A 27,974-nucleotide genomic window follows, 5' to 3' on the forward strand; every position below is an offset into this window, starting at 1 on the left:
ACATGAAGCAGAGACTTCTATACAACCAGAGGAGGTGCCCACTTCTGCTTAAAACATGAAATGTAAATGTTATGAGAACTATCAGATGTATGTCAAAGAACAGAAAGGATTTACAATGTTAGGTGACGTTTGAGGCCCAGCGTGTAAGATTTAGTGATCTCTGGTGGTGTTTTCCACATTTCAACCGCTGAAAGTAGAGAGACTAATGAAAACGATTCAACAGAAGGTCTATAAAAATAAACAATGTTTAAGCTAAGAAAACTTTGCTCAAACTTAAATTAAACTTGTTTTAGTTTTTAAGTTGTTAATGTCATGATCCACTACTTTAAATTTCTAATTTTCATTTTTTCTAAATATTTTCTTCCCCGGCTTCATTGTATTTTCTATTTTAATAATAATAATAACTATTATAATTATAATTATAAGAACAATAATAATAATTATTATTATAATTCTTGTTCTTTCTTTTTAGTTTGTTGACATCTCTCACGCTCATCTCCGTAAAGAAGTCGTCATATCCGGTTCTCAACGCGCATGCGCAGTACGGCACCCTGTCAATTCGAAACCAAGCGAGGGAAAAACAAAACAAAGTCCTCCACTCGTAAGTGTTTTTCCTCCCGTTTCCAGCACGTGACGTCGTGTTTACATCCACGCGTTACACTCTAAACATGGGCTTCTTCACTTCTTCTTCTTTTTATGAACTGCACGTTTCTGAATGTAGTTTATTTAGTTATTTAAAGTGTGTTTAGCGTCAGCTCAACCCGTGTGTGGCCAGACCCGATCTAAAATCCTCCTGTTTCCGGTTACTTTGCCTCCTGCCACACTCACGCGGACAGCTAGACTATATATTTATACATTTTACACGTGTATAATATCTTTTCACATTCGGCCGACACACAACGCACTGTATTAATTAATACAGTGACGTTGCTCTGCTATGTGTGTGTCTGCGTCGTCTCCCTCGACCCCAAATATTACATATAATTAAATAACGAGCCGCGTCGGGTTTCGTTTGCACGCCGCATGTACCACAAGAGCCTCTTTAATATAACGAGTCTATTATTGTAATATTATTATATTATGTACACTGTGTATCACAACAGAGACGGTGGGGTTAGCTTAGCATGCTAACTAGCGTAGCATTAGCGTAGATGTGCATAATGAAGAGTGACAGGTTTTTATTTAGTATTACATTTTAATATATTTAAAACAACATGCCAGGGGGAGGAGGGCAACCTTAGAAAATAATACATAATAAATACAATTAATAATAATAAAACAATTAAAGAGTATACACTAAGGCACCACATGTGATTGTTTAATTTCAATAATATATCACAGGCGTTCCTGTTCTTATGGCCTTTTTTGTTGTTAGAAATTTGTTATATTCATATGTGCGTTTCATGCTGAGTTTTAAATAATTAATAATCTTGACACTCTAAATATAAGCCGGCAATAGCGCTTTCATTTTTGCACATTTTCCGTGGTGCAAGTGAACGCACCTGAACTGAAAATACTTAAATGTTATTATTCTTTTAATGCAACTATTGTCATTCATTTGAGTCATTTAAGGTTATAAACTTTGGAATTCTTATTGTTAAGTTTAAATACGACATTTTATCACTTTTTCATGTTTACACCGAGATAAAAAAAAGTTTGTTCATGTAAATTTGGTTTAACGTCCTGTAACCCCATTGGTCACCATGTCAGGGTTCATACACATGGTGACCAATGGGGTTCCAGGACTTTAAACCGAATTTACATGACCGAACATTTTGTGACAATAGTTTGATTAAAAGAATAAACATTTATGTCTTTTCAGATAAGGTGCGTTCACTTGCAACGTGAAATTATTGCGAGTAAGAAAGAGTGTATGCCGGCTGGTATTTTGAGGGTCATTAAAAAAAATTTAAAAAGCATATTAATTATTTAAAACTCAGCGGAAATGAACATATGAATAAAACACATTTACATGACTTTTCAGGCCTGGAAATAAACATTTTAAAATTTCATGACTTTCCAGGTTTTCCATAGCCGTATGAACCCTGACGTGTTTGAACCCTGTTGTTTACAAAGTCACGCGATCAGGCCTTCTATTGCGAAGCATCCACAGGGAGGCGTTCAGGGTCACTCACCATAAACCACCACAATAAGGTATTTTAAAGAAGTTAGAATTAATCGGTGAATGAGAGCAGCTGAAGGCTTTATTTAAATAGTAATATTAAGAAGTCGTCTGACGCCTTGAATCCATTTAACCGGCACTGGAAGAAACTCATTAAATATACACTTCAAAAGTTTTCCATGAAAACTCTCACTTTAATTTATCAAATGAATAAAAAAGTGTCTATAAACACTAGTCAACACATTGACGAGGTTATAAATCATGATTCTTATAGTAAATATTAATGTTCTTGTGGCTCAAAGGAAGGCCAGCTTTATAGCTTCACCAGCAGCATAACTGTTTTCAGCTGCGCTCACATAAAAAGGATTTAAAGGGTTTTCTACTCCTCCGCTCGTCTTCTAAGGCGATAACACAATGTACCATTAGAACCCTGGAGATGGGCCTCTACACACCTCTGTAGAGACTTTATTACACACCAGAGAATAGTCACTACCACATTAACTATGTAGAGCACATTTGTCAAACACAAGGCCCGCGGGCCGAATGCAGCCCCTGACGGCTTGAAAGACACACGATCACCTTTATATCCCGTGCTTTTATTTTGAAGGTTTCAAATTAAATGGATTTGTGTTATAATATTAGAGAAATGTTAATGCGTACAATATGTCTTCTCTCGAATAAACAATCATAAAATGCAAAGAGAGTTATTTAACATGTTCGGGAGTAGTTTATACAACGCTTCAGTTACACCGGCCCTTTAAGAGGCGGCCATGGCGCTGACGTGGCCCACGGTGAAGATGAGTTTGACGCCCCCGATGTAGAGAGAGCATTTATGATTTGATGTTATCTTCATTGAGTAAAACAGTGCTTTGAGAAGGAGGTTTCTCAGTGAGCGGTCGTGTGTTTGTTCAACATGTCATCTGTTCTCAAGACTGAGCTTCCTCTTCTTCTGCAGGTTTAAAGTGTGTTCAAAAAGAGGTTGTTTCATCTCCCACTGGCCTCTGGGAGGATTACCACTGCAGAGGAGGCTCCTCCAGTCTGCATGGGAAGATCTTTGTTGTTGTTTTTGTTTGGTTTATATCTGTGCTCTCCCTCCCCTGTGGCGGGGGGATGGGGGATTAGATGAGACGCCTATCTCCACCGCACAGACGGTTCCTCCTCCAGACCTCTTGGACTCGTTCCTCTTCTGATCGCGGGGCGGATACAAGTCGCTCCGAGAAGACGTGGTTACAGCGGCGCTGGTTTTGATTTCAGGGTCTCGTTACGGATGCAGTTATCAGCCTAAAGCTTTTATTTGGGAGAATTCTGACATTTACTTCAGCAGCGAAATCTTCGAAGAAATAATATCTCCGTATCGGGTAGGAACCACGTTGCATTCTGGGAGGCCACCTGTTTAAACAACGAATATAATATTAAATAAACCCAGGAAAAGAATCCTTTTATTACATTTTAATGCGCATGCGAGACGTGGAAAAAAAGAGTTTAATAACATTTTTAAATAACGGAAATTATTGTAAATATATATCTTTTTTTATGATAATAATAATAATAATAGCTTTATTTATATCGCACCTTTAAAAACCAACTTTACAAAGTGCTCTACAGAGTCAAGGTAAAACAAATAGAATAGTAAGAAACAAATCTAATTAAAAAAATATATATATATATATATTTAAAACAAATTAATTTAAAAAAACAGATGAAAAACTATACCGTTTAGTAAAAAAAAAAAAAAGGGATTAAGTATTACAAAATATTAAAACATATTGTAATTTAAATCCTATAATATTATAATAGTGTAGAATTAAACGACTGTCCAGGTCTCTTTTCTGACCTGAAATGTATTTCAATAACATTAAAAAAGAACATTTTTAAATAACGGAAATTATTATAAATAAATCTTCTTTTTTTATGATGAAAGACTATCATTTAAAAAAATTAAAAAGGGATTAAGTATTAAAAAATGTATAATTTAAATCCTATAATCGTGTAGAATTAAACGACCGTGTCCAGGTCTGTTTTCTGACCTGGAATGTATTTCTTTAATAATAATAACCGATTCTCTCCCTCGACACACTTCCCCCGCCAGCTGCTCCGCAGCTGATAAAAACACACAAACCCCCGAACTCACCTGAACTCGCCGCGGGGCTGTTATTTCGTATTGAGTAGGTGAGCCCTGTGGCAGCTGGAGGCTGAACCTCCAGGTGTGTTGGGAGTTCATCGCTATTCAGATTTAATGGGAACAAGTTTAGTAAGTTGTTGTTGTTGCTTCAGGCACACACAAAGTTACATTGGGGTTTAGATGTTTAGATGTTGTTGTTGTTTCCCGAACGCTTGACCTCAACATTTGTTTGCATGTGGACAAGAGGGTACAACATTTTTTTTTTAAAAGAAGAAATTTCCGTGTGTGTGTGTGTGTGTGCGTGGTCGAGGCCGAAAACTACTGCGTCTCTGGTCTCCTGTGTGGGAGGGACCGCAGTCTCCCACCATCGGCTGCAGGTCTAGATGAGGCCCTGCAGGGTCCAGGTGTAGATGAGGCCCTGCAGGGTCCAGGTGTAGATGAGGTCCTGCAGGGTCCAGGTGTAGATGAGGTCCTGCAGGGTCCAGGTGTAGATGAGGCCCTGCAGGGTCCAGGTGTAGATGAGGTCCTGCAGGGTCCAGGTGTAGATGAGGTCCTGCAGGGTCCAGGTGTAGATGAGGTCCTGCAGGGTCCAGGTGTAGATGAGGCCCTGCAGGGTCCAGGTGTAGATGAGGTCCTGCAGGGTCCAGGTGTAGATGAGGTCTAGGTATATTTATATATATATATATGTGTATTTATTTATATATATTTATGTGTGTCTTCCCGTTCTCGGTCCCCTCAGGTGACGCCATGCCTCGGCGGGTGGTGTTGGAGGGGGCGGGGCCTGGCTCCCGGGTCCTGGTGGTGTTGGAGGGGGCGGGGCCTGGCTTCCGGGTCCCGGCGCACATGACCAGGGTTCCCATCTCGCTCATCGCCACCGACGCCGACTTCTCCCAGAGAACCGTCCAGGTGGGTCTCTTCATCTGAGTGTTCACGTGATCCGGTGATACCTTGAGATACTCTGAATACATCTCCAAAAATGTAAAAAAATAAATACATTCATACAACTCAACGCTAAAGAAGCGAAATTTCAAAACACTTTTGACAGAGTATTCTACGTTTACTCATGTACACGAGTACCGGGTACTTTCCCCAGACAACCACACACATGTCGGTGGTTCTTCTTCTTCTTCTTCTTCTTCAACATGTAAAAAAAAATGCTTATTTTTTTATTTATTTGTGCAAATTCTTTTGTCACTTCTTCTTTTACTCTGCGGTCTCTTCTGGAGGATTATTCGTTTATTTCCTGTATTGTGTGTTCATTCCCTCCAGGGGACGGTGGTCCGTAAAGGCCGGCTGGTGTCGCTGGCGTCGGGCAACGCCCTCCTGAAGACCGTCCTTCAAGGTACCGGCGGTCCCTGAATGAGGCCTCGAGCCACGAGTTCGGATCTGCAGCCGAAAATTCTCGTTTCATCAGAAAAACTTATGAGTGTTATTTTCAGTTTCGATATTTTTCGCTTACAAACGATAAACATGGTCTCAGAACCTGTTTACAGGGTTCGTACGGTCATGGGAAACCTGGAAAAGTCAAGGAATTTCCAAATGGTCATTTCCAGGCCTGGAAAAGTCCTGGAAAAAACTTAAATCTCAAAGGTTTTGGAAAAGTCATGGAAATGTGTTATAATCACGTGTTCGCTTACGTCGAGTTTGAAATAATTCATACATTTTTGAAAGGAAGACGCTCAAAATATAAGCCGGCATACGCTCTCGTGCTATCGGCGCAATTATTGTTTTTTCTCGTTGCAAGTGAACACACCGCAACTGGAATGTTCGCCGGCCGTAGCACCTCTGAGTGGCGGCAACACATCAGACATTTAAACATGGGAGAGGAGACGTAACGAGCCGCGCTGAAGGAAGCAGACGTCACAGCGCGGAGCTACCGCGAGCTTGCTATCTTCGAGATTTCAGTTTGGTGATGGATATTTGGTTTAAAGTCCTGGAAATCCACTGGTCAACCTGTGTTAGAACCCTGTATTTAGTTTGTTAGATGCAAATCTTCCTCTCACAGACTTCACCGTGTTTGGGACGTTGAAGCATTCCGACACCTGAACGCCTCACCTGTCCCCCGTGTCTCTTCTTGCAGAAGAAGACGCCCCCCCGCCCAACGCCTCCATCAACGTGGTGCTGTTCGGAGCGCTGGCCAAGGACTTCGATCAAGCCGTCAATCAAGGGGTAGGTTCACCGGGCGGCGGCGGCGTGGAGCTCGCGGCGCGGGGTGGGCGGGGTCACCCGGTGAGATGACGCATTGGTGCCCTTTTTATTCTTGGTCCCGTTCCGGTTCAGACTTCATGGACCGCGTAGAAGACGTGGAACCAGACGACCTCACACCACCCGACGCTCTGGAGCTTGCTATATATATAATATGTAACATATATATATACATAATCCATCCATCCATCCATCCATTATCAATACCGCTTATCCTCATTAGGGGCGCTGGAGCCGATCCCAGCTGACATAGGGCGAAGGCAGGGACACCCTGGACAGGCCGCCAGTCCATCGAATATACATTTTTATATATATATCTTACACACATATATATTTATATATACAGTTCAGGAATTGAGATATATATGTATCAAATATATATGTTATATACATACTATATATATGATATATATTATATTATAAATATATATACATATATATATTATTTATATATTATATATATATTATTTATATATAACATATATATTATATAGATTATATATTTCGATATATATATTATTTATATATAACATATATATTGTATATAATCTTGTTTCCTAACTGTTATTTTCACGAGATGAAAAAGGTCGAGAAATACATTCAAGTAGATATTCTCAAGTAGAGTTCTGCCACGTTGTATTATTGATGACTCCTTCGAGGTTTTCTGATATTCCTGGAAGTGAAGAAGCAACTCAGCCCTTTAAATATGAAACGTGTGTCGTGCAGATCTAAATTTAGGGTGTTGGGATGAAGTGTGAAGAGAGATGATGAAGATGAAGATGACGATGGTGTATGGCTGCTGAATCTAATTTACAGCTCTTCTGTTTCCTTGTCTCTCCTCCGCGTCGTCTGAGTGTGAACAACATCCTGGAGCGGTGTTGCTCCGCCACCTTCAACAAAGTTGTTTACAGTTTTCTGTTGAAACAAATAAACCCAGCTTATGCGTTATTACACCTTTATGTCTCTGCTTCAAGTGTTAAAGCTGCATTCTCTCTCCTGACCACCAGGGGGCGACTCCTCTGGTTGTATAGAAGTCTACGCTTCAGGTCGGCTTTGACCTTCCGAGGTCGAATCTAACCAGCATGCATTGCGCCTGCTCATCGCGTCACTGGTTGCTCTTCTGACAGAGTAGCTGCCTCCAGAATGCTGTGATGTGTATTGTTGTTGTTGTTATTATTATTATTAATACACATGTCTAAACGTCTTTGGATGTCTCGCGTGTTCCTCCCGGCAGGACGTGGTCGTGGCCTCCGGCTTCACCGTGGGGCGATCTCCCACCGTTCACAAGGACAAGCTGCACCCCTTCAACCTGCTGCTGTCGGGAGACGACGCCCGCGTTTACGTGAGGACCCTGGACACACACACACACACATATACACACACACACACACACACACACTCACTCACTCACTCACTCACACACACAGAGTACTATTATATATTACTTAATTGGCTTTTTCTCAGGGTTTTTCAAAGCCGACAATCAAACTTAAAGCTGCATTCTCTCTCCTGACCACCAGGGGGCGACTCCTCTGGTTGTTATGACAGCGTTTGCTCAAGTGAAGCTTGCTGAGTGACTTTAATACTCCTCACTGTAACGTCTCCTCTCCGTCTTCCTCCTTTCAGGTGTCCCGCCCTCCTCTTCCTCCTCCTCCTCCTCCTCCTCCTCTTGTCAGATCCCCGCCGGCCAACAGGAAGCGCTCTGCGGCCCACGCTGAGGTCAGTCGGTTCAAAGTGACTTCATATATATATATGCATATATTCATATTTATATGTATATATATATACATACATATTAATACATATAAAAATGGTGGACGGTGGAAAACATAATTTATTTCACTGAGATAAGCCACGCTCCCTCTCTAGAAATACTTCTAAAAAGGTGATTATTTCGTTACTATTTGTTCTCGTGTCTGCGGGCCATTTTTTTAAATATACATAATTATTTTATACAATACTATTTTTTTTTCAGAATCTTTTATTACATTACTTAAACTTTTGATTCATTTGCAACTTTTTCTTATATGATTATAACTTATTTTTCTTTTTCTTACATTATTTTCAGATTAAAATTAAAAATTTTCTATCATAATACTTTACAATTTAAATGTTTCTGGTATTCCTTCTTTCAAAAAATATATTTTTATTACATTACTTACATTTTTGTTTAATATATTTGCAACTTATTTTTACATTATTACATTTTTCCTTCTCTTTTTTACATTATTATTTCATTATTTTTAGATTTAAAAAAAATAATTATTCGCATTATAACCTTTTCTTCGTCACATTCCTGTTTTCTTTGGACTTTTATAAACTTTTTTGGGATACTTTTTTAACATTTTGCATGCTAACCCGAGCTGCCGGTGCCTCCCTATTTAAAATAGATTCTTACTTTTTAATTTTTTTACATCATTACAATGTTTCTTTCTCTTCATTACTTTTTTTAGATTAAAATTTCCCTCTCGCCTCCCTTTAAAAACAAATGTTTTTTAATTTAATAAAAACTTTCCTGCTCAGGTTTCCATGGCGACCAAGGCTCCCAAATACACGTACGTCGGCCTGGACGGGCTGAAGTCCGGCTTGGTGGTCAACACCTACGGCGTGGTGGTCTTCTTCAAGCAGCCGTTCAGGAGCTGCGGCACAGGTCGGTTGTGTCTTAATTATGAAGAAGTTTTAAGGTTTTAAAAAAGGAGAAAATATGTAAATATAACTTGATCCATGGTAAAGATCTTGTTTTCATTATTAGCAGAGGGTCTTGGATCCAGAGCTTTTCTCCCTCAAAAATATTTGAACGCTCTGAAATTGTAAATGTTATTCTTTCTTCCAGCAATTATTATTATTATTTTTTTCTTCATAGCCTCTTAAAGCGACAGTAACGCACAATAACTACACATATATACATATATATATACATGTACTCATGTTTATAATCTATACTTGGGGAATAAATCAAGAGAGAAGAGTCATTTCCTCATAGGCTTCTATACAACCAGAGGAGTCGTCCCCTGGTGGTCATGAGAGAGAATGCAGCTTTAACACATGAAGCATAGACTTCTATACAACCAGAGGAGTCGCCCCCTGGTGGACAGGAGAGAGAATGCAGCTTTAACACATGAAGCATAGACTTCTATACAACCAGAGGAGTCACCCCCTGGTGGCTGTGGTGTTGGTTTCGGCCTCAGGAGGTGTTCTCTCCACAGACGTGTGCTCCACCCTGAAGATCACCGATCAGTCCAACCAGAGGATCTCCTGCTCCGTGTTCGACGCGAAGCTGGAGAACCATCCCAAAGTCTTTCGGGTCGGCGACATCGTCCGCCTGCACCGGTTCAAGGTCCAGTTCTTCAACAACTCCATGACGCTGGTCAACACCTTCGGTTTCTCCGTGCTGGCGTTCGACGGGGCGGAGGGCGGGTCCATGGAGCCGCGCACCTCCAGCCGCTCCTTCCACCTGGACCAGGAGGGCCACCGGGCCGTGGAGGAGCTGAGGACCTGGGCCGCCGGCCAGGCCCTCCTGCCCCCGGCCCCCAGCACCCCGCTGTCCGCCGCTCAGCCCAGAGCTTACTTCGACCTGACCTGCCAGCTGCTGGCCAAAGCGCCCATCGACTCCACCTGCACGCTGCTGAGGGTAAGAACGCCGTGCGGCGTGCAGAGGAACTTCATCACGGGACGAGTGCGGCGCATTTATAGAGGGAAAAACCACCATGAGTTCTCTTGTTGCAATGAAGAGTATTTTACTGTGTTTTTTCATATATCTATTCAATATCTAGTCAATATTTACGTGATGCGTTCAGGCGGTGCAGTGCTATATATATATATATATCAATATATATTTATTTATATAATATATATCAATATATATTTATATATTTAATGCAAGATAATGGTCATATATATCAGGCATGAGAATCCCTCACCTTTCGGCGAAATTCGCCGTTTTGAAACCAAAATAGGTGACTTACGTGAATCGTGTAGATCCGAAGAGTTTTTGTTTTGGGGTAGGGGGGTGGGGGATCAATTGGCCGGCCGGCGTTTATGAGATTGGAGTGGGACACGGAGAAAATGTGGAGTGGTGCTCTTCGCAATAGAACATCTTTGATGGGACGTGTCGCGTCTCGGCCAATCAGCGTCAAGATGTCTTCAGCGTTTGGGGGTTCAGGTTAGCTTGAATGTTAGCCCGCTACATCTGCTGCTGTCACGCTGCACGGTGTAGCGATGCTAACAAAGTACCCGTACGTTAAACACGATGTGATTTCGCATATTTTTAGTATCGATACTTAATTAAAAGAGCGATCAGAGCGCACGCGCTGCTCCGTGTCGAGCTGTCTGCACACACTGCGCAGCGCTCACAGCGAGGGGCGTTAAGTGGCAGAATTTTCGGCTTTAAAAATAAAAATAAAAAAAGATGCCAGAAGTGAAATATTTAAGTTCAGTCTGTAAAGTTGTGTAACTCTACAGCTGCTCATCCTGATGAACTCTGTATCCTCTTGCCAGATACAGAACGGCCTCATAGTGCATCATCAATGCTATGATGGAACCATGTAGTTTCATTCATATCTTGCTGTATTAATACTAATATTACTGCTATTTGTTAAGTGTTGAAAAAGTTTGTAAAAAGTGAACCATACAGATATTTTATTTATTACTATTATAGATAAATATACCAGTATCGTATTTATGGTATACTGTTTTTATGGTATTGTATCATGATATTTATGGCAGGTATGGTATAGAAGATCGTGACAACCAGGTAGAGGCAGAACAGACTCGAGGAACAGACTCGAGGAACAGACTCAAGGAACAGACTCGAGGCTCAGCAGAGCACAAGACTTGAAGACTTGTTCTCGCCAACAACAAAAAAGGAAGTTGGTTCATGAATGACCATATTATACACAATATTACTATTATTATAGTATTATAGGGCCCGATCACTGACTTGGTGTCAGAATGTAGGACCTATAGATTATCATACAACGGCCAACATCGATGTTCGTGGAAATCGTCGTCCCCCACCCCCCCCCCCTCCCGCGTGCGCCTATCCTCCTCACCTTTTTCACCCCTGACCCGTTTTCATGCCTGATATATATATGACCATTCTATGAAAGATAATAGTCATAATATAATAATAATTAATAATAATAATAATTGAATCATATGTCATCATATGGTCATGTAATAATAATAATTAATAATAATAATAATAATTGAATCATATGTCATCATATGGTCATGTAATCATTAATAATAATAATAAGAATTGAATCATATGTCATCATGGGCATATAATAATAATTATTATTATTATTAAATCACATGTCATCATATGGTCATATAATAATAATTTAATCACATGTTATAACACGGTCAAATAATTATATTATATATTTTTTCATATAACGATCATATTAATAATATATAATGATTTTTTTTTATTCAATCCACATATAATTATTATTTTATAATATATAAAAATGTTACGCAACAACGGCATTCCACCAGGGGGAGGATGCTCTCTGAAAACAAAGGTTTATTAGCCGGAGGAGATTTTTATTGTAATACTTCTCCTCGAGCGCCTGAGATCATCGTCGGCGAGCCCGTCAGGAGATTTTATTTAGTCTTATTTTTTCTTTTTTTTAAAGAGATAGCCGTTGTCTTTATTTTCCTGAATAGCCGCCGCTCAGCACTTTTATTTTGAAAAGCTGCGTCAGCGTCCCTTGGTGTCTTCCCAACAGGTGTGGGACGGGACCAGGTGCGCTCACACTCTGCTGAAGGTGACCGTGGAGCCGGACACCACAGAGGGGCCGACCCGCTTCTCCGAAGGCCGAGAGCGCCTCATCGCCAACGTCCTGGTGTACGACAACCACGTGGAGCTGGCCGCGCGGCTCAAGGTCAGAGGTCGATGACCGCGGCGAGATGCCATCGTTTACATGAGTTTACATGAGTTTATCTCTAGCTTCAAGTCTTCTATACAGCATGATGTCATCGTTTACATGAGTTTATCTCTAGCTTCAAGTCTTCTTCTAGACAGCATGATGTCATCGTTTACATGAGTTTATCTCTAACTTCAAGTCTTCTTCTATACAGCATGATGTCATCGTTTATACTTTATGGTCATCTAGAGTCAGAGCATAAAGCAGGGGACGCTATTGGGGCGGGGCTACAGGGTGATAGACAGGTCGACACCAAATATGTGAATACTTCCTGTTCACTGCTTGCAAAAAAAGAGATATTTACGAAGAAGAAAGTGTCTACTTGTTTGTGTGCAGATCCATCTCCAGTCAAACCACCTTCATCTCACATTACAAAGGAAGTTTTACATCAGCTATATCAAGATATATATATATATATATATATATATATTATTTTGTAATACATTTTTTTATTAAAATATATATATGTATTTATTTATTTTATATGTATATATATATTTTTTATATACTTTTTCATTTTATATATAGGTACAGATTTTTAAAAATATATATATAGATATTCTTTTATTCATAAAGATTTATTTTTAAATATATTTTGTTATGTATATACATTTATTTAACAATATTAATGTTACTTCATCACTCCTGGAAAAAAGAGACTACTTTAACTGAAGTTTTCTAATATTTTGCCCCATGAGATGTGTATGCATAAATATATGTATGTATATATATTTATATACATATAAAATGTAAATCCATTGGTCAACATGTGTATGAACTCGGGGGAGGTTTTTTCTGTAAAATATTTCGACAAACTTTTATTTTTCCTTCCGTCTGTCTTCACGTCTTCCGGCTCCATCTCATCCACCTTTTCTTTTTCATGGTGTGGCTCGGCGGGGAATCGGGGGGCCGTCCTTCAATCGGAGGATCGGCGCTTCGATCCCGACGGGCCGCGAGCTCGGTCTGACCTCACCCCGGGGTCGCGTCCAATTATCTTCTGCAAACTGAAGTTGGCAGTCGTCATGGAGATCGTAGACCACCAGATTCACATTTTAATCTGAGCACGTCTTCTTCGGCTTCGAAAGCTCCTCCGAGGCTCCTAAAGTCAATATTGAATTTTGAAGCTCGTTTTTTGTTTCTTTTTTTTAACCGAGGATGAGAAGCCCCCGAAAGTAAAACTCTCTCCAATACTCGCGCTTCCCTTTCTTGGAGGTGATGCTCTGCATATCGTGTGAGACCTGTTTCTAAACTACTGTATCTGACTTCTCTTGTCATTATTGGACCGACATATACAGTATACCTCGATCAGGGTTCGTACGGCCATGGGAAACCTGGAAAAGTCCTGGAACTTTGAAATGGTTGTTTCCTGGCCTGGAAAAGTTATGACAAGAAATATAATTTCCAAAGAATTTTTGAATAGACCTGGAAATGTGTCTCTCTGGTGTCATTTAAGGTTATTTACTGTATGCTTTGGAATTCTCATTGTTAGTCTCCATACAACATTTTATCACTCTTTCATGTTGTACACCGAGATTTCACAAAATGTTTGGTCACGGAAATTAGTTTTAAAGTCTTGGAAAGTTCCAGGAAAATGTATGGAAAGGTCATAAAAAATGTAGGGCATGGAACATTTCTGGGAAAGTCCTTGAAAGGTCCTGGAAAAGTCTTGGAAAAGTCATAGAAAATGAATTGATAGGTCATGGAAGATGTATGGAAGATTCATGGACAGTCCTGGAAGTCCATTGGTCAACATGCCCATGAACCCTGGTCGATACGCCTGCTGGGCTCCAGCTGTGATCAGTGAATTTCAACGTGGGTTGACTTATTATTCAGGAATGAGAATATTCCATGTTCTGCCCTCGATTGTTTTATTTTGAAGGCTCGGGGTGCAGCGGAGTCCTTTACTCTGAAGTGAGGGGCGGAGCTTCCAGCACATAGAGCCCCGCTGGCTGGCTTTTAAAGGCCGTTTTCCTGCTGCTCCATGAGGGCCGGGGTGAAATGAACAGTTTCCTCTTCTCAGCGAGGACACCGGCTTCTTTCTTTCTTTGTTTTTTTGCGCGGCTTTTATTGAGCCTCCGCTCAACGAGAAGCCCAAAAGCAATCTTTAGATTGTTAAGGAAGCCCTTCTTTTTTTTACTGAGCAGCCGAGCCGCACTAATGCCGTGAGGCGGCGGCGTCTCATGGAGGAGAGTTTAGTGTTTAGCTGCTCCACTCGGCCTCCTCTCAGAAGGAGGAGGGTTTGTTTGCAGGAGAAGCTGCAGGGAGCCATTTCCTCCTCAGACAGGCCCATCGCTTTCAGAGCTGTGGCCCAGCGTGTCCCATGGCCCCTGAATGCCCCATACACACACACACTCCTCCTGTGGACATGCTGATGCTGAAAATGTGGCCATTCTACTAAAGGTGGTCACAGCTGAGGGATCTGATTGGCCAAAGAGCCATACCTGTGAAGTCCTTTCTACCTCTTCTATCACATCCATACCTGTGAAGTCCTTTCTACCTCTTCTATCACATCCATACCTATGAAGTCCTTTCTACCTCTTCTATCACATCCATACCTGTGAAGTCCTTTCTACCTCTTCTATCACATCCATACCTGTGAAGTCCTTTCTACCTCTTCTATCACGTCCATACCTATGAAGTCCATTCTACCTCTTCTATCACGTCCATACCTGTGAAGTCCTTTCTACCTCTTCTATCACATCCATACCTGTGAAGTCCTTTCTACCTCTTCTATCACGTCCATACCTGTGAAGTCCTTTCTACCTCTTCTATCACATCCATACCTGTGAAGTCCTTTCTACCTCTTCTATCACATCCATACCTGTGAAGTCCTTTCTACCTCTTCTATCACGTCCATACCTGTGAAGTCCTTTCTACCTCTTCTATCACATCCATACCTGTGAAGTCCTTTCTACCTCTTCTATCACGTCCATCCATACCTGTGAAGTCCTTTCTACCTCTTCTATCACGTCCATACCTGTGAAGTCCTTTCTACCTCTTCTATCACGTCCATACCTATGAAGTCCTTTCTACCTCCTCTATCACATCCATACCTGTGAAGTCCTTTCTACCTCTTCTATCACGTCCATACCTGTGAAGTCCTTTCTACCTCTTCTATCACGTCCATACCTGTGAAGTCCTTTCTACCTCTTCTATCACATCCATACCTGTGAAGTCCTTTCTACCTCTTCTATCACGTCCATACCTGTGAAGTCCTTTCTACCTCTTCTATCACGTCCATACCTGTGAAGTCCTTTCTACCTCTTCTATCACGTCCATACCTGTGAAGTCCTTTCTACCTCTTCTATCACGTCCATACCTATGAAGTCCTTTCTACCTCCTCTATCACATCCATACCTGTGAAGTCCTTTCTACCTCTTCTATCTCGTCCATACCTGTGAAGTCCTTTCTACCTCTTCTATCACATCCATACCTGTGAAGTCCATTCTACCTCTTCTATCACGTCCATACCTATGAAGTCCTTTCTACCTCCCGCTGATCGTAAGTGACTTGCCTTTTGGATACGGTGTGACTTTGGTCCTCCGATCAGAGGAGTCGTGTTCCGGTCTAAACTTAGTGCTGCTTCCCTCAGCTGAATGTCTGCTCGTTATTCTCACACCTGGCCTCTCAGGAACCGCTGCCGAGGATTTAATACGTGGGCACGGACAGCGAGCTCCATCAGAGCCGACGCCACATGGAGCCGCCTTTTATTTTCCCTGCCGTCTGGTGTGTTCTCTTTCCTCCCCACAGCCTCCCAGCATTAGTCACTCTGTGCGCTCGCTCTACACCTGTTCCCTCAAACACAAACGCGGGTGAATTCTTCTAAACTCTCAGGCAGCTCTGAGAAAACACCGCCAGACTCCCGAGACTTACCCGTTGTTTTCATTCGGCTCAACGGCTCAACGGCTCAAGGTCTCCTCAGACGAAATGAAAACCCCGGCGGCCAGAAGTCCTGTGTTTGGTCTTGTTGTTGGCTGCCGGCCACACGTGGTCCACGTGGCCTCAATAACGACCAATACAAGTTGTGTTATGTGCTTAGAAAGCGGAGGAAGCTGCCTATGTCATCGTTGCATTAGCTTCCACTTCATGATTTATTTTCTGGTTTTTTTCGCGCTGCCTGGAAACAAAATAGCATCCGCTGCTGACTTTGATTAATTTGCAACTCTGCATTGAGACTGATCTCACCTGACGGATTGTCAACCAGCTGTGTGCCAACAATCAGTGCGTTTACATGCAATCGAATTATTGGCTTAGTCGGACTGAAATCGAATTATCCGTTTCATGTAAACACCTTAGTCGGACTGTGCCGGTCCGACTCCGGAACCGATTATAGCTGATATCCGATCGGTCATCCAGTTGATCGCGGCATGTAAATTTGAATTCGATTCGACTTCGGAACTGGACTTCTTTGTCTTTAGCATCGCGAGATCCGCTCCCTCCCTCCCTCCCTCCCTCCCTCCGCGGTGACCGAGTGGGAAGAGGTGAAAGAGACGACATGCGGAACAAAACAACAAAAACAAGTCCGCTGCTGCTCACCATGGTGCCTTAAGCAGAACCCCCTCATGATGCCCCTCATGGAGGTCTGTGTGTGGGATGTCGCGCGCGCGGTCGCAGAGAGATGCGACCGATGCGACCTAGCGGGGGTATTTTGTGATATATTTACTTTAATAATATTTCTCCCTAATAATATTTATAATATAATATTATAATTATTATAATTATGATAAGTTTTATTATTTGCCTAGTTTATAGGATTTGTGGACTCTCAGGATTTGGCATGCGTATGCATTGCATATAGGGCGCGCGGCGCTGCAACGCCGCAGAACACAACACACAACTTTGACACACATTCTGAGAAGAGAGCAGACAGAATTTATGCTTTGAAGATTGAGGAGTTGAAACATACATGGTTCTCTTCTTTCTTCGAAATGTTGATTGGTGGTTGTGTGTAAAGGTGCAGGTCAGTCAAAATGTAGTTGTGTATAAAAAACAGCGTAATCGCATCGGATACCATCATACATGTCGGATATGACACAATTATATTATTCATTGTATATTGGGATAACAGCAGATCCCCATAACAGCAGTAGCCCCAAAGATAGCAGCAAGATTCTAAAGCACCATCGCGAAACGTGAATGTGGGTAGTTTATGCAAATCAATGTTTAACATCCCTCCAGGTGGCCAGCTAAAGTCAGATGAATGGCACGTTTATGGCACAACTTTAAAGGGTGCCTGTTGTGATCGCGAATATGTAGCCAGATCAAAAGATAATGTGTTTCTAAAGGTTATTCATGCACTGACGGTCCAGTATTCAATAACAATACGTAGTTTAGGCTGTTCAAAGTCCTCAACTCCGACAAGCTTCATTGCACTGGTGCTTGAATATGGCGCCGGTGGTGTGACGTCACATCGTTGAGAGATCGACAGCCAACCACAGCGGATGTGTTCAGAAACCAATGTAACTAGTGACTATTTTTGCTCCATCCCAATGCGCGCAGACCGGCGTCGGAGCTCTGCAGCGGAACAATCGATCGGCGTATCGAGCACCCCTGCATTCAAGCATTAAATAGCCGAGAGGTTTTTTCAGCGTGAGGAATTCGATGTGTGGCGGGAGTGCGTGAGATAAGACCGAAATGCGTGAGTCTCACGCTCAATGCGTGAGACTTGAGAGCCCTGATGTAGGCTAATTTGCGATCACCAGAGTTGGTGTGAGTCCGTTTATTATTTAGACAACCGAACGCCTTGCACTGCGCCATCTTGGCGTGAACTCCAGACGTGAACTGGTTTGAGGCCACCGATCTATCCCAAGAAGCAACGCGTGTAGAAGTGGCTCCGGATTGGCTGAATTCCTTTCAACGACTCTACGTCATAGTGACCTTTGACATGAGTAAATAACTGGCAATATGTCTGCGCCCTGAAGCGTTCACGGACTCGGAATGTTGACAAAGAAATGTAAAGCCTCGGGCTATGCGTGACTTGTTGACAATAGCGGCGGGGAAAATATGATTTATTTGATGCGCCTAATGGATGTAGCACGTTGTTGTTTTGGGCTACAGGTACCCTTTAAGTAACACAAGGAACATGAAGTCACATACGTGCAGAATAATATAGTTATGATGCCATGAATCCTCAAAAGAAAAGAAAAGCAAGTAAAACAATGGAATCCATATGTATACAAAGTGTTTCCAAGTTTCCTTCGTCGCACACGATGTGTTCAAGGACCATCAGAAAGGTGGAAATGTGACTAATCAGGGTTTCACAGCTTCGGGCTGTGATAAACGGTGATAGACTGTGTGTGTGATGATGATGATGATGATGAGAGCGAGAAAGAGCGACCCGTTGACTCTCTGAAGGGAAAGAAGAACATCAATAAATAAATGACAACCTCCCAGCCAGTCCTCTGACTCAGTGTTTGGTGCAACAGCGCCATCTGCTGGCGAGGCTGAGGAGTACGTGGTCTTCTTCTCTATCGCTGCAATAATTATGTCTAATATTTCAATCATCTTTCAATTATCTTTTTAATTTAATTAATGTTCCCGTTATTATTATTATTTAATCAATTTTCCCTATAATTATGACTTCATCTCATAATTATGACTTTCTATCTCCTAATATTGACTTTCTATCTCATATTTTCAACTTTCTATCTCATCATTTTGACTCAATCTCATAATTAATACTTTCCATGTAATAATTGTCTTTTTATCTCATAATTATGACTTTCTATCTCCTAATATTGACTTTCTGTTTCATGATATCGACTTTCTATCTCATATTTTCAACTTTATATCTCATCATTTTGACTCCATCTCATAATTAAGACTTTCCATGTCATAATTATGACTCATATTTTCAACTTTCTATCTCATAATTAAGACTTTCCATCTCATGATTATGACTGCCTCTCATCATTTTGACTTTCTATCTCATCATCTTGACTTTATGTATGAACGTGTCCTCCTCCCAAGGTCTTCTTCTCTATTGCTGCAATAATAATGTTCCTAATATGTTACTCATCTTTTCTTCGATGTGTTTTTTATTTAATTGGTGGTCCCGTTGGTCCGGTCGCCAGCCGGGGGACTTCCTGAGGATCTACAACCTGCGAGCGATCCCGGGGTCCAGCAAGGTCCTGGGCCGGCCCGGCAGCCAGCAGCAGGACCAGGAGGTGGACCACTTGGCCTTCCACCTGCACGGGGGCACGGCCTACGGCAGGGGGGTCCGGGTCCTCCCAGAGAGCAGCCCCGACGTGCAGGAGATGAAGCGGTACGGCGGACGCCATGGGCTTAGAGGGAGAAGAGGAAGAGGAACGAGAAGAATTTCAAGTGTGTGTCTCTCTCTCTCTCTCGATCTCTCTCTCTATATGTCTCTCTCTATGTCTCTCTCTCTATGTCTCTCTCTCTCTCTCTCTCTCTCTCTCTCTCTCTCTCTCTCTCTCTCTCTCTCTCTCCAGAGTGATGGAGGCGGTCCCGGACGAGGACGACTTCTCCGAGCTGAATGACTCTCAGCTGCTGGAGGTGTGGAGCACTCCTCCGGAGTTTGCAGGTGAGAGCTGCTGCACCTCCCGCGATGCGTTCGAGGACCTTCTGAAATATGGACATCTGACGATCTTTTTCTGGCTGCGATAGATTTGACGATTGTTTACGATAAAACGTACTTCTCTGTCCAACGGATGAACTTGAATGCCAAAGGATTTATTTATGTAGAGTATAGTTGGTGCTGCGGTTGACCTTTGACCCTGTTGGATCTTTGGCTCTAGAAGTTCAGGATATCGTGAATATTCACTTTGCACATAATTGGACACGTTCACAAATCTCATCATCTTGACTTTCCACTCTTGATTTGTGTGTCCGACCTTTTTATTTATTCATTTATTTCTGGGTATTCTGTCATTGACGTGTTTCCTGTGTTTCTGTTTTTAGAGGCGGAGTCTATCCAGTGCAGCACAGGTACTTTAATGAGCCCTTTACTCCTCCACATGGGGGTCCAGAGACTGTCCACATGGGGGTCTAGAGACCCTCTACGTGGGGGTCCAGAGACCCTCCATGTGGGGGTCCACGTGGGGGTCCAGAGATAATTATGATGGTTATTATAATTTATAATTTGTCTTTTCCATCAAACTTTTGAAATGTATGTTGATTTTAAAATGGATGAAAAAAACATTAAAATGCATTTCATGTGGAATTAAAAGGTCTTTAAATGTCTCAGGATGACCTGTCTGTCTGTCTATCTCTCCATCTGTCTGTCTCTCTGTCTGCCTGCCTGTCTGTCTGTCTCTCTGTCTCTCTATCTGTCTGTCTCTCTCTGTCTGTCTCTCTGTCTGCCTCTCTGTCTGCCTCCCTGTCTGTCTCTCTGTCTGCCTGTCTGTCTCTCAGACAGAAGCTGTGGTGACGACCCGCGGACGGCGAGGCTGTCCGACCTGAAGCGTTCTGATCCGGGTCTCGTTCACCAGGTCAGAGTCCAGCTGAGGTCCTACGAGCCGCGCAGACTCCACCAGGCGCTGAAGCTGTACTGCAGCAAGTGCATGGCGATGTAGGCACACACACACACACACACACACACTCTGTCCTTTCAAAGCGCTCCAGTTCCCTGGAAACACGATGTGATTGTTTTTCGTGTCAAGGGAGGAAAACGCTGAATTGACTACTTCTTTGTTACTTTGGGGCCGTACATTTTTTATTAAATTCGTAAAAAAATACTGAATAGCCAGCAGAGTCGTGGAAGAGGACCAACCGTGCCAATTTATTTGTTGTGGGTGTATTACACATGTTTTCATGAGATTATGTATTTACTAGGGCTGTCAATCGATTTAAAAAAATTAACTAATTAATCGCACATTTTTAAATTCATTAATCGCGATTAAAAGTTTTTTTTTCTTCTAAAGACTAAATCTTCTAAATGAACGAGTAATCCCTTCAGACGGCGTGTATTTTAGACACTTGTTTAATTGTATTCTTTTTTTAAAGACAACACTTCCCACAGAGCTGTGTTTTCAAAGAGGCTCCTACATATAAAGTGTCAGCGAGGTATTTAATATTGTGGATGATAAATTGTTTCCTCAGTGAAACATCAGATGAGTAAACAAGGTGCATTAGAGACCCCATTGGTCCTGTCATCTTTAACACTGGACAGCAGAACCAGTGGCCTTGGTAAACTGACAATATGTCACGTTAACCCTCTGGAGGCTGGGCTCATGTTCTCCATTTTACAAAACAAATTCACCTTTTAAAGGCTTTTGCATGTGACACATCCCAGTGTTCCCCCACCATTCTATCAGGGTGAGGCCCCGCCCCCCTGTCATGTTCTCTATCGCGCCAGATTACAGCAGAAGTAATGTACGGTTCTTTCCTTAGAGACATCTTTGTTCTTGTATTAAACTAAACGTCTGTTGTTGGTCATCTCTCCAGCAGCATGTCATTCTGTCTCCACGTGTCGGTCACTCTTCTCTCTCCGTCTCGCGCGCCGAAGAGCTCCATGCCGGCGTGTCTGCGCGCGCATCGGGGCGGAGCAACAACAAAGTCCCCTTTACCTTCCGCCCCGCGTCACCGACACGTCGCCCTCTGCTTCTCTGTGAATATCGAGCAGCAGACGGGAGGAAGGAGGCGGACTGCCGCGGCTCGACACTCTCAGAAGTGCAACAACTTCAACGACACCGGAAGTAAACAAAGTTGCGTTAATTGCGTTAAAATATTTTAGTGTGTTAATCGCGGCCAAATTAATCGCATAGATTAACGCGTTAACGCTGACAGCCCTAGTATTTACATCTTATTTTACATTTTTACATGTTTACATTCGGTGGGGAAAAAAACATTTTAAATGTTTAAGTATCTAAAGTTAGTAGGTGAATCTGTATTGACCTCATTCCAACGTTCCAAAGCGTGAGCACTCCTCGTGAGTGAGGCGTGAACACCTGGACGTCTTCTTCCTCAGGCGGGACGTCCCCAACGACGAGCTGGTAGCGCGACTCTTCTCCGAGGCCTCCGCCGCGGCCCCCGGGCCCGGCGGCCCCCCGGCGTGGGCGCTGTCCGGCCGGGTCCCTGTCCCCACAGAGCGCCCGGCGTCCCCCCCGAGAGCGGTGGGCGTCGCCGTCCCCACAGAGCGCCCGGCGTCCCCCCCGAGAGCGGTGGGAGTCCACCTGTCCACGCAGCTGCTGGGCGAGGACAGACCCACCGAGCTCCTCTTCCTCTCGGGTGACCGCTTGTCTTTGGCTCTCACTCTAATCTCTCTAATCTCACTCTTCAGACTCACTCTAATCTCACTCTAATCTCACTCTAATTTCACTCTTCCAACTCACTCTGCAGACTCACTCTAATCACTCTAATCTCACTCTGCAGACTCACTCTAATCTCACTCTTCAGACTCACTCTAATCTCTCTAATCTCACTCTTCAGACTCACTGTAATCTCACTCTAATCTCACTCTAATTTCACTCTTCCAACTCACTCTGCAGACTCACTCTAATCTCACTCTGCAGACTCACTCTAATCTCACTCTTCAGACTCACTCTAATCTCACTCTTCAGACTCACTCTAATCTCACTCTTCAGACTCACTCTAATCTCACTCTAATTTCACTCTTCCAACTCACTCTGCAGACTCACTCTAATCACTCTAATCTCACTCTGCAGACTCACTCTAATCTCACTCTTCAGACTCACTCTAATCTCTCTAATCTCACTCTTCAGACTCACTCTAATCTCACTCTAATATCACTCTTCCAACTCACTCTGCAGACTCACTCTAATCTCACTCTGCAGACTCACTCTAATCTCACTCTTCAGACTCACTCTAATCTCACTCTAATATCTCTCTAATCTCACTCTTCCGACTCACTCTGCAGACTCACTCTAGTCTCACTCTATTCTCACTCTATTGTCACTAATCTCACTCTAATATCTCTAATCTCACTCTATTCTCTCTAATCTCACTCTAATATCACCCTAATCTCACTCTTCAGACTCACCCGGTGACGGAGCCTTTTCTCTTTCTTTTTCCCGTAGGTTCGACTCTGGAGGAAACGCGTCGACTCGCGTCCGGATACCGGAACGTGGTCCCGGTGAGGTCATCCGGAGGTCACATGACGCTGCTCGACCTATCGGCACCTTTCCTGTTCAGAGGCCGGAAGAGATACTTTGGGTCAGAGGCTCTTAAATTCATAGTAAACAGATTAATCAATAGTCAATGTTATAAAACTATAATGTTTCACACTTATGATGATACACTTATGAATTATATATTTATGTATCATTAATTATATATGAATGCATCATAGCGTATATATTAATATATCATGAATTATATATTAATGTATCATTCTGAAATTTCCCAACTGTGGGACTAATAAAGGATTATCTTATTTGATCATAAAGTATATATTAATATATCATGAATTATATATTAATGTATCATAAAGTATATATTAATATGAATTATATATAAATATATCATGAATTATATATTAATGTATCAAAGTATATATTAATGTCATGAATTATATATTAATGTATCATGAATTATATATTAATGTATCAAAGTATATATTAATGTCATGAATTATATATTAATGTATCATGAATTATATATTAATGTATCATAAAGTATATTAATATATCATGAATTATATATTAATGTATCATGAAGTATATATTAATGTATCATGAAGTATATTAATATATCATGAATTATATATTAATGTATCATGAATTATATATTAATGTATCATAAAGTATATATTAATATATCATGAATTATATATTAATGTATCATGAATTATATATTAATGTATCATAAAGTATATATTAATATATCATGAATTATATATTAATGTATCATAAAGTATATTAATATATCATGAATTATATATTAATGTATCATGAAGTATATATTAATATATCATGAATTATATATTAATGTATCATGAAGTATATTAATATATCATGAATTATATATTAATGTATCATGAATTATATATTAATATATCATGAATTATATATTAATGTATCATGAATTATATATTAATGTATCATAAAGTATATATTAATATATCATGAATTATATATTAATGTATCATGAATTATATATTAATGTATCATAAAGTATATATTAATTTATCATGAATAATATATTAATATATTATAGCTGATACCGGAAACATTCTGATTATAATAACATGTTTAATGTTTATCTAAATACCAGATTAACGATTATAATCACAGCAAAAAATAAAAACATATAAACAATAAAATACAAATGAATAAGTGCTCATAGTATTTATGCTCTAATACTTAGCAATCATACTGAGGTAATTAAAGGACCCATATTATACCCATTTTTCCACAAGTTGATATGGTTCCTATGGTCAAAATACCACAAGAATCATTTCAAACGGCACCTTTTTACCCTGTCAAAAACACCTCCCCACAGATTTACCTGTTTTGAGTGCCTGTTCCTTTAAATGCTAATGAGCCAGCTCCCCCCTCCTCCACGAGATGCGCTCGCCTAGCTGCTGCCTGCAGATGAAGATTGCGTCATGCAACCATCTGGTTTTGAACCAGTCAGACCCTGAACAAGTAGAGGCTCCCGAACAAGTACCAGACGTTAGGGCTCAACAGGACGTTTCTGAATGTCACTTCTACATTTTGTTTGTTTGTACATTGGCTCAGGTCTCACAGTCTTGTTCGCGGTTTTGAGAGCATAGCGGTGCTAGAGATTCGAGTCCGTGAATAGTTTGTGCATGTATGAGTATGTAGCAAATACAGTGTGTTTATGTAAGTTACTGTTTGTGAAAGTGTTTGTGTAAATGCAAGAAACGGGAACGCCATAAAGATATAAATGCTCCATGAGTAAAGTTCCATCTGTTAACTAAAGTGTTATCTGACAACAGTAAGTGACCAAGCAGGGGCGGGGCTAACGTGTTTACCTCCATTAATTAGCGTTTAAACCTTGTTTACTTATTAAATCCGCGGGAGTTTTTTTTTTCTCCAGCGTTTTTGTGTTGGGAGACATGCCAGATACCCAAATTAACGTATAGAAGGACTAAAAAAGTGGAATTTTCATAATATGTCCCCTTTAAATAATGCAATATAACCAAAATAGAAAAAGTAAAATACCACAACAAAGGTTAAATATGGACTAAATTGAGAATGAAGAAACTCGTTAAAATAATGTTGAAACTATTGATCAGTCTAACTTAAAAAAAAGTATTTATAAACCGTTTAATAGCAGTTAAATGAACTATCTTGGTCACGCTTTAGGGGCGGGGCTACAAGGTGGCGTCTCTCCGTCGCTCCTCCTCAGTCCAGATACTGTCACCTCCTCTTCACCGGTTGCAAACAACCTGAACCAATCAGAGGGCAGAACTCACCCTTTGATCTCCGCAGGTGTAAGCGGTGCTCCGAGGCCTCGGTGAGGGAACCGCTGTATGCCGAGGGAGAAGAGCCCCTCGACGAGAAGGGCCTGGCAGCAGGTGAGTCGTTTATTTAGACTTCTATACAACCAGAGGAGAGCCCCCTGGTGGTCAGCAGAGAGAATGGGCTCTGATAACAATGATCTCCTGACCTCCGTGTCTCCGGTCTCCAGCGCTCGGCGTTCAGCTGCTGCAGTTCGTCCTGTTGATGAAGTTGGAGCTGCAGGACGCCACCGACACGCTGGACGTCTTCCTGTGGAGGGACGCCGTGAGTTTGGGATTCACAGAGCGCGTTCCCACCGCAGGGTTCTCCTAGTCTTGCTAGTGCTCTTGCTGGTTCCTTAACCCTCCTGTTGCCTTAGGGTCAATTTGACCCCATTCAATGTTTAACCTCCTGTTACCTTTATATTTACTGACATATTTTACCCTCGGGGTCAATTTGACCCCAGCAATTAAAACCTCCAGAAAATTATTAGAATTAATATTGTTTTCCAAGTTTAAGTGTGAGGTACTTTATGTTTGTTTGTTGACTACCTAAATAGCCCTTTAAATATATTAAAAAGTTGATATTTCTTATACGTTTGACACGGTGAAAAACAGCCTGGGGTCAAATTGACCCGAAAGGTAACAGGAGGGTTAAGGACCCAACTGGTTCCCCCCTCTGTGGATCAATGAGCTTATTTTGATTTAAAGGAAGGTTCCTCGAAAAAGAAAAGCACGAGACGTCCTGCAGCGTTTCATGGAACCCATTATTGTCTCATAATTAATCCATAATTAAGGGACTTTTTTTGGAATCTTTATTGCATCAATTTGGGAAATTTTTTTCAGTATTTTCTGTCATTTAATTGACAAAATGATGATCGTCTGCGTATTCAACAATGTTATTTAAACAAAATATATATTCATAATTTACTAACCAGGATATTGAGACTTCTAACTATATTTCCGGAGGGCGTCCAGACGAAGCCATATATGTATAATCATAATATTTGAGTTCATCACTAACGTACGCACAACCAACAAACAAGTACACAAGTAAATAAACAGACATGGTGAAACCATCTGAAACAGTGAGTTCAAGTTCAACGAGGATGACGAGGGTTCGTGTCTCTCGCCAGGAGTCGTTCTTCGGCGTGTCGGCCGAGGACGTAGCGGCCAATCAGGAGGCTGAGAACAGCATCCGTCAGAAGATGGACTCCCTGTGTCCAGCAGGGGGCAGCGCAGGTACAGTTCACCTCTCTGACCGAGCGGCGAGGGTTTGTTCCCACGTCGTCTTTCATGTGAACTAAGAGAAGAAACAATTCACACGCCATCAACGGGGAGGAGCTTCTGTTGCATATATATACAATATATGTATTGTATTTATATATTATATAAATATACTTTATATATATATTTATATTCATACACATATATCATGATTTATATATATATTATGTATATTTTATATTATTTATATATATAATATACCATATGATATATAAATATTATATATAATTATATTTATATAAATTATAAATATATTATATATATCATGAGATATATTTTTAATACATATATATATATCATAATATATATTATATATCATATGATATTTATATATATAATTTATATATGATATATAATATATATATTTATATCATATGATATATATAATTTATATATGATATATATCATATAATATAATTTGTTATATATCTATATATATGTGTAAATATGTTGTCTTGGTTTCCTCCTCCCTCATTTCCTGTTCCTCATTATTATATTAATGATGTATAAATGTATATCTTGTTTATAATGTGGTGTCTGTTGCCAGGCGGACGTCCCTGGGTGGATCTGTGTGTGGCGGCGTACCGAGCGGAGGGTCAGACCTGCTACCAGGTCTGCCGCCGCAGCATCACCACCAACCAGAGGTCAAAGGTCACCAGTTGAGTCCTGCAGGAGGGAGGAAAAAACACTTTGTAAACATTTACTCTTTTGGTCTTTTCTGGCGGATTCTATTTGTATTTAATAAAGTAATTAACTTCTACTTCAACTCTTTCTTCAGAGCTCTTTCACATTGCTGCTGTGTGGTGGTACAGCGCCACCTGCTGGCCGGCCGACCACATGACGCACTTCATCAAAGACTGGTGTATTCTGTGAAGTACTTTACAGTGTAGCAGGGAGTTATGCCTCTGATAGTTTGCGTTG

General features: G+C 41.2%; 1 protein-coding gene across 1 annotated transcript; it reads left to right on the forward strand.

Annotated features, from left to right (window-relative positions):
- Nucleotides 1-566: 566 nt before the first annotated feature.
- On the forward strand, nucleotides 567-27,813 carry pot1 (protection of telomeres 1 homolog). Its single transcript, XM_056415846.1, has 19 exons — nucleotides 567-601; nucleotides 4,984-5,150; nucleotides 5,514-5,586; nucleotides 6,325-6,413; nucleotides 7,684-7,791; nucleotides 8,076-8,168; nucleotides 8,973-9,099; nucleotides 9,656-10,080; nucleotides 12,185-12,340; nucleotides 19,456-19,646; nucleotides 19,834-19,925; nucleotides 20,303-20,329; nucleotides 20,756-20,912; nucleotides 22,311-22,570; nucleotides 23,380-23,515; nucleotides 25,759-25,844; nucleotides 25,958-26,052; nucleotides 26,903-27,008; nucleotides 27,601-27,813. Exons 2-19 carry the CDS (start codon nucleotides 4,992-4,994, stop codon nucleotides 27,714-27,716), a joined length of 2,496 nt encoding a protein of 831 aa, XP_056271821.1. The 5' UTR covers nucleotides 567-601; nucleotides 4,984-4,991; the 3' UTR covers nucleotides 27,717-27,813.
- The last annotated feature ends 161 nt before the right edge of the window (nucleotides 27,814-27,974 follow it).

The sequence above is a fragment of the Pseudoliparis swirei genome, chromosome 6, assembly GCF_029220125.1.
Source record: "Pseudoliparis swirei isolate HS2019 ecotype Mariana Trench chromosome 6, NWPU_hadal_v1, whole genome shotgun sequence".
Taxonomy (NCBI): Eukaryota; Metazoa; Chordata; class Actinopteri; order Perciformes; family Liparidae; genus Pseudoliparis; species Pseudoliparis swirei.

Bases quoted from the DNA above. Each gene is read 5' to 3' on its own strand.
- pot1 (XM_056415846.1), top strand. From the start codon at position 4,992: ATGCCTCGGCGGGTGGTGTTGGAGGGGGCGGGGCCTGGCTCCCGGGTC. The intron at 5,151-5,513 runs GTGGGTCTCTTC...CATTCCCTCCAG, and splicing joins TCTCCCAGAGAACCGTCCAG to GGGACGGTGGTCCGTAAAGG. The intron at 25,845-25,957 runs GTGAGTCGTTTA...TCCGGTCTCCAG, and splicing joins CGAGAAGGGCCTGGCAGCAG to CGCTCGGCGTTCAGCTGCTG.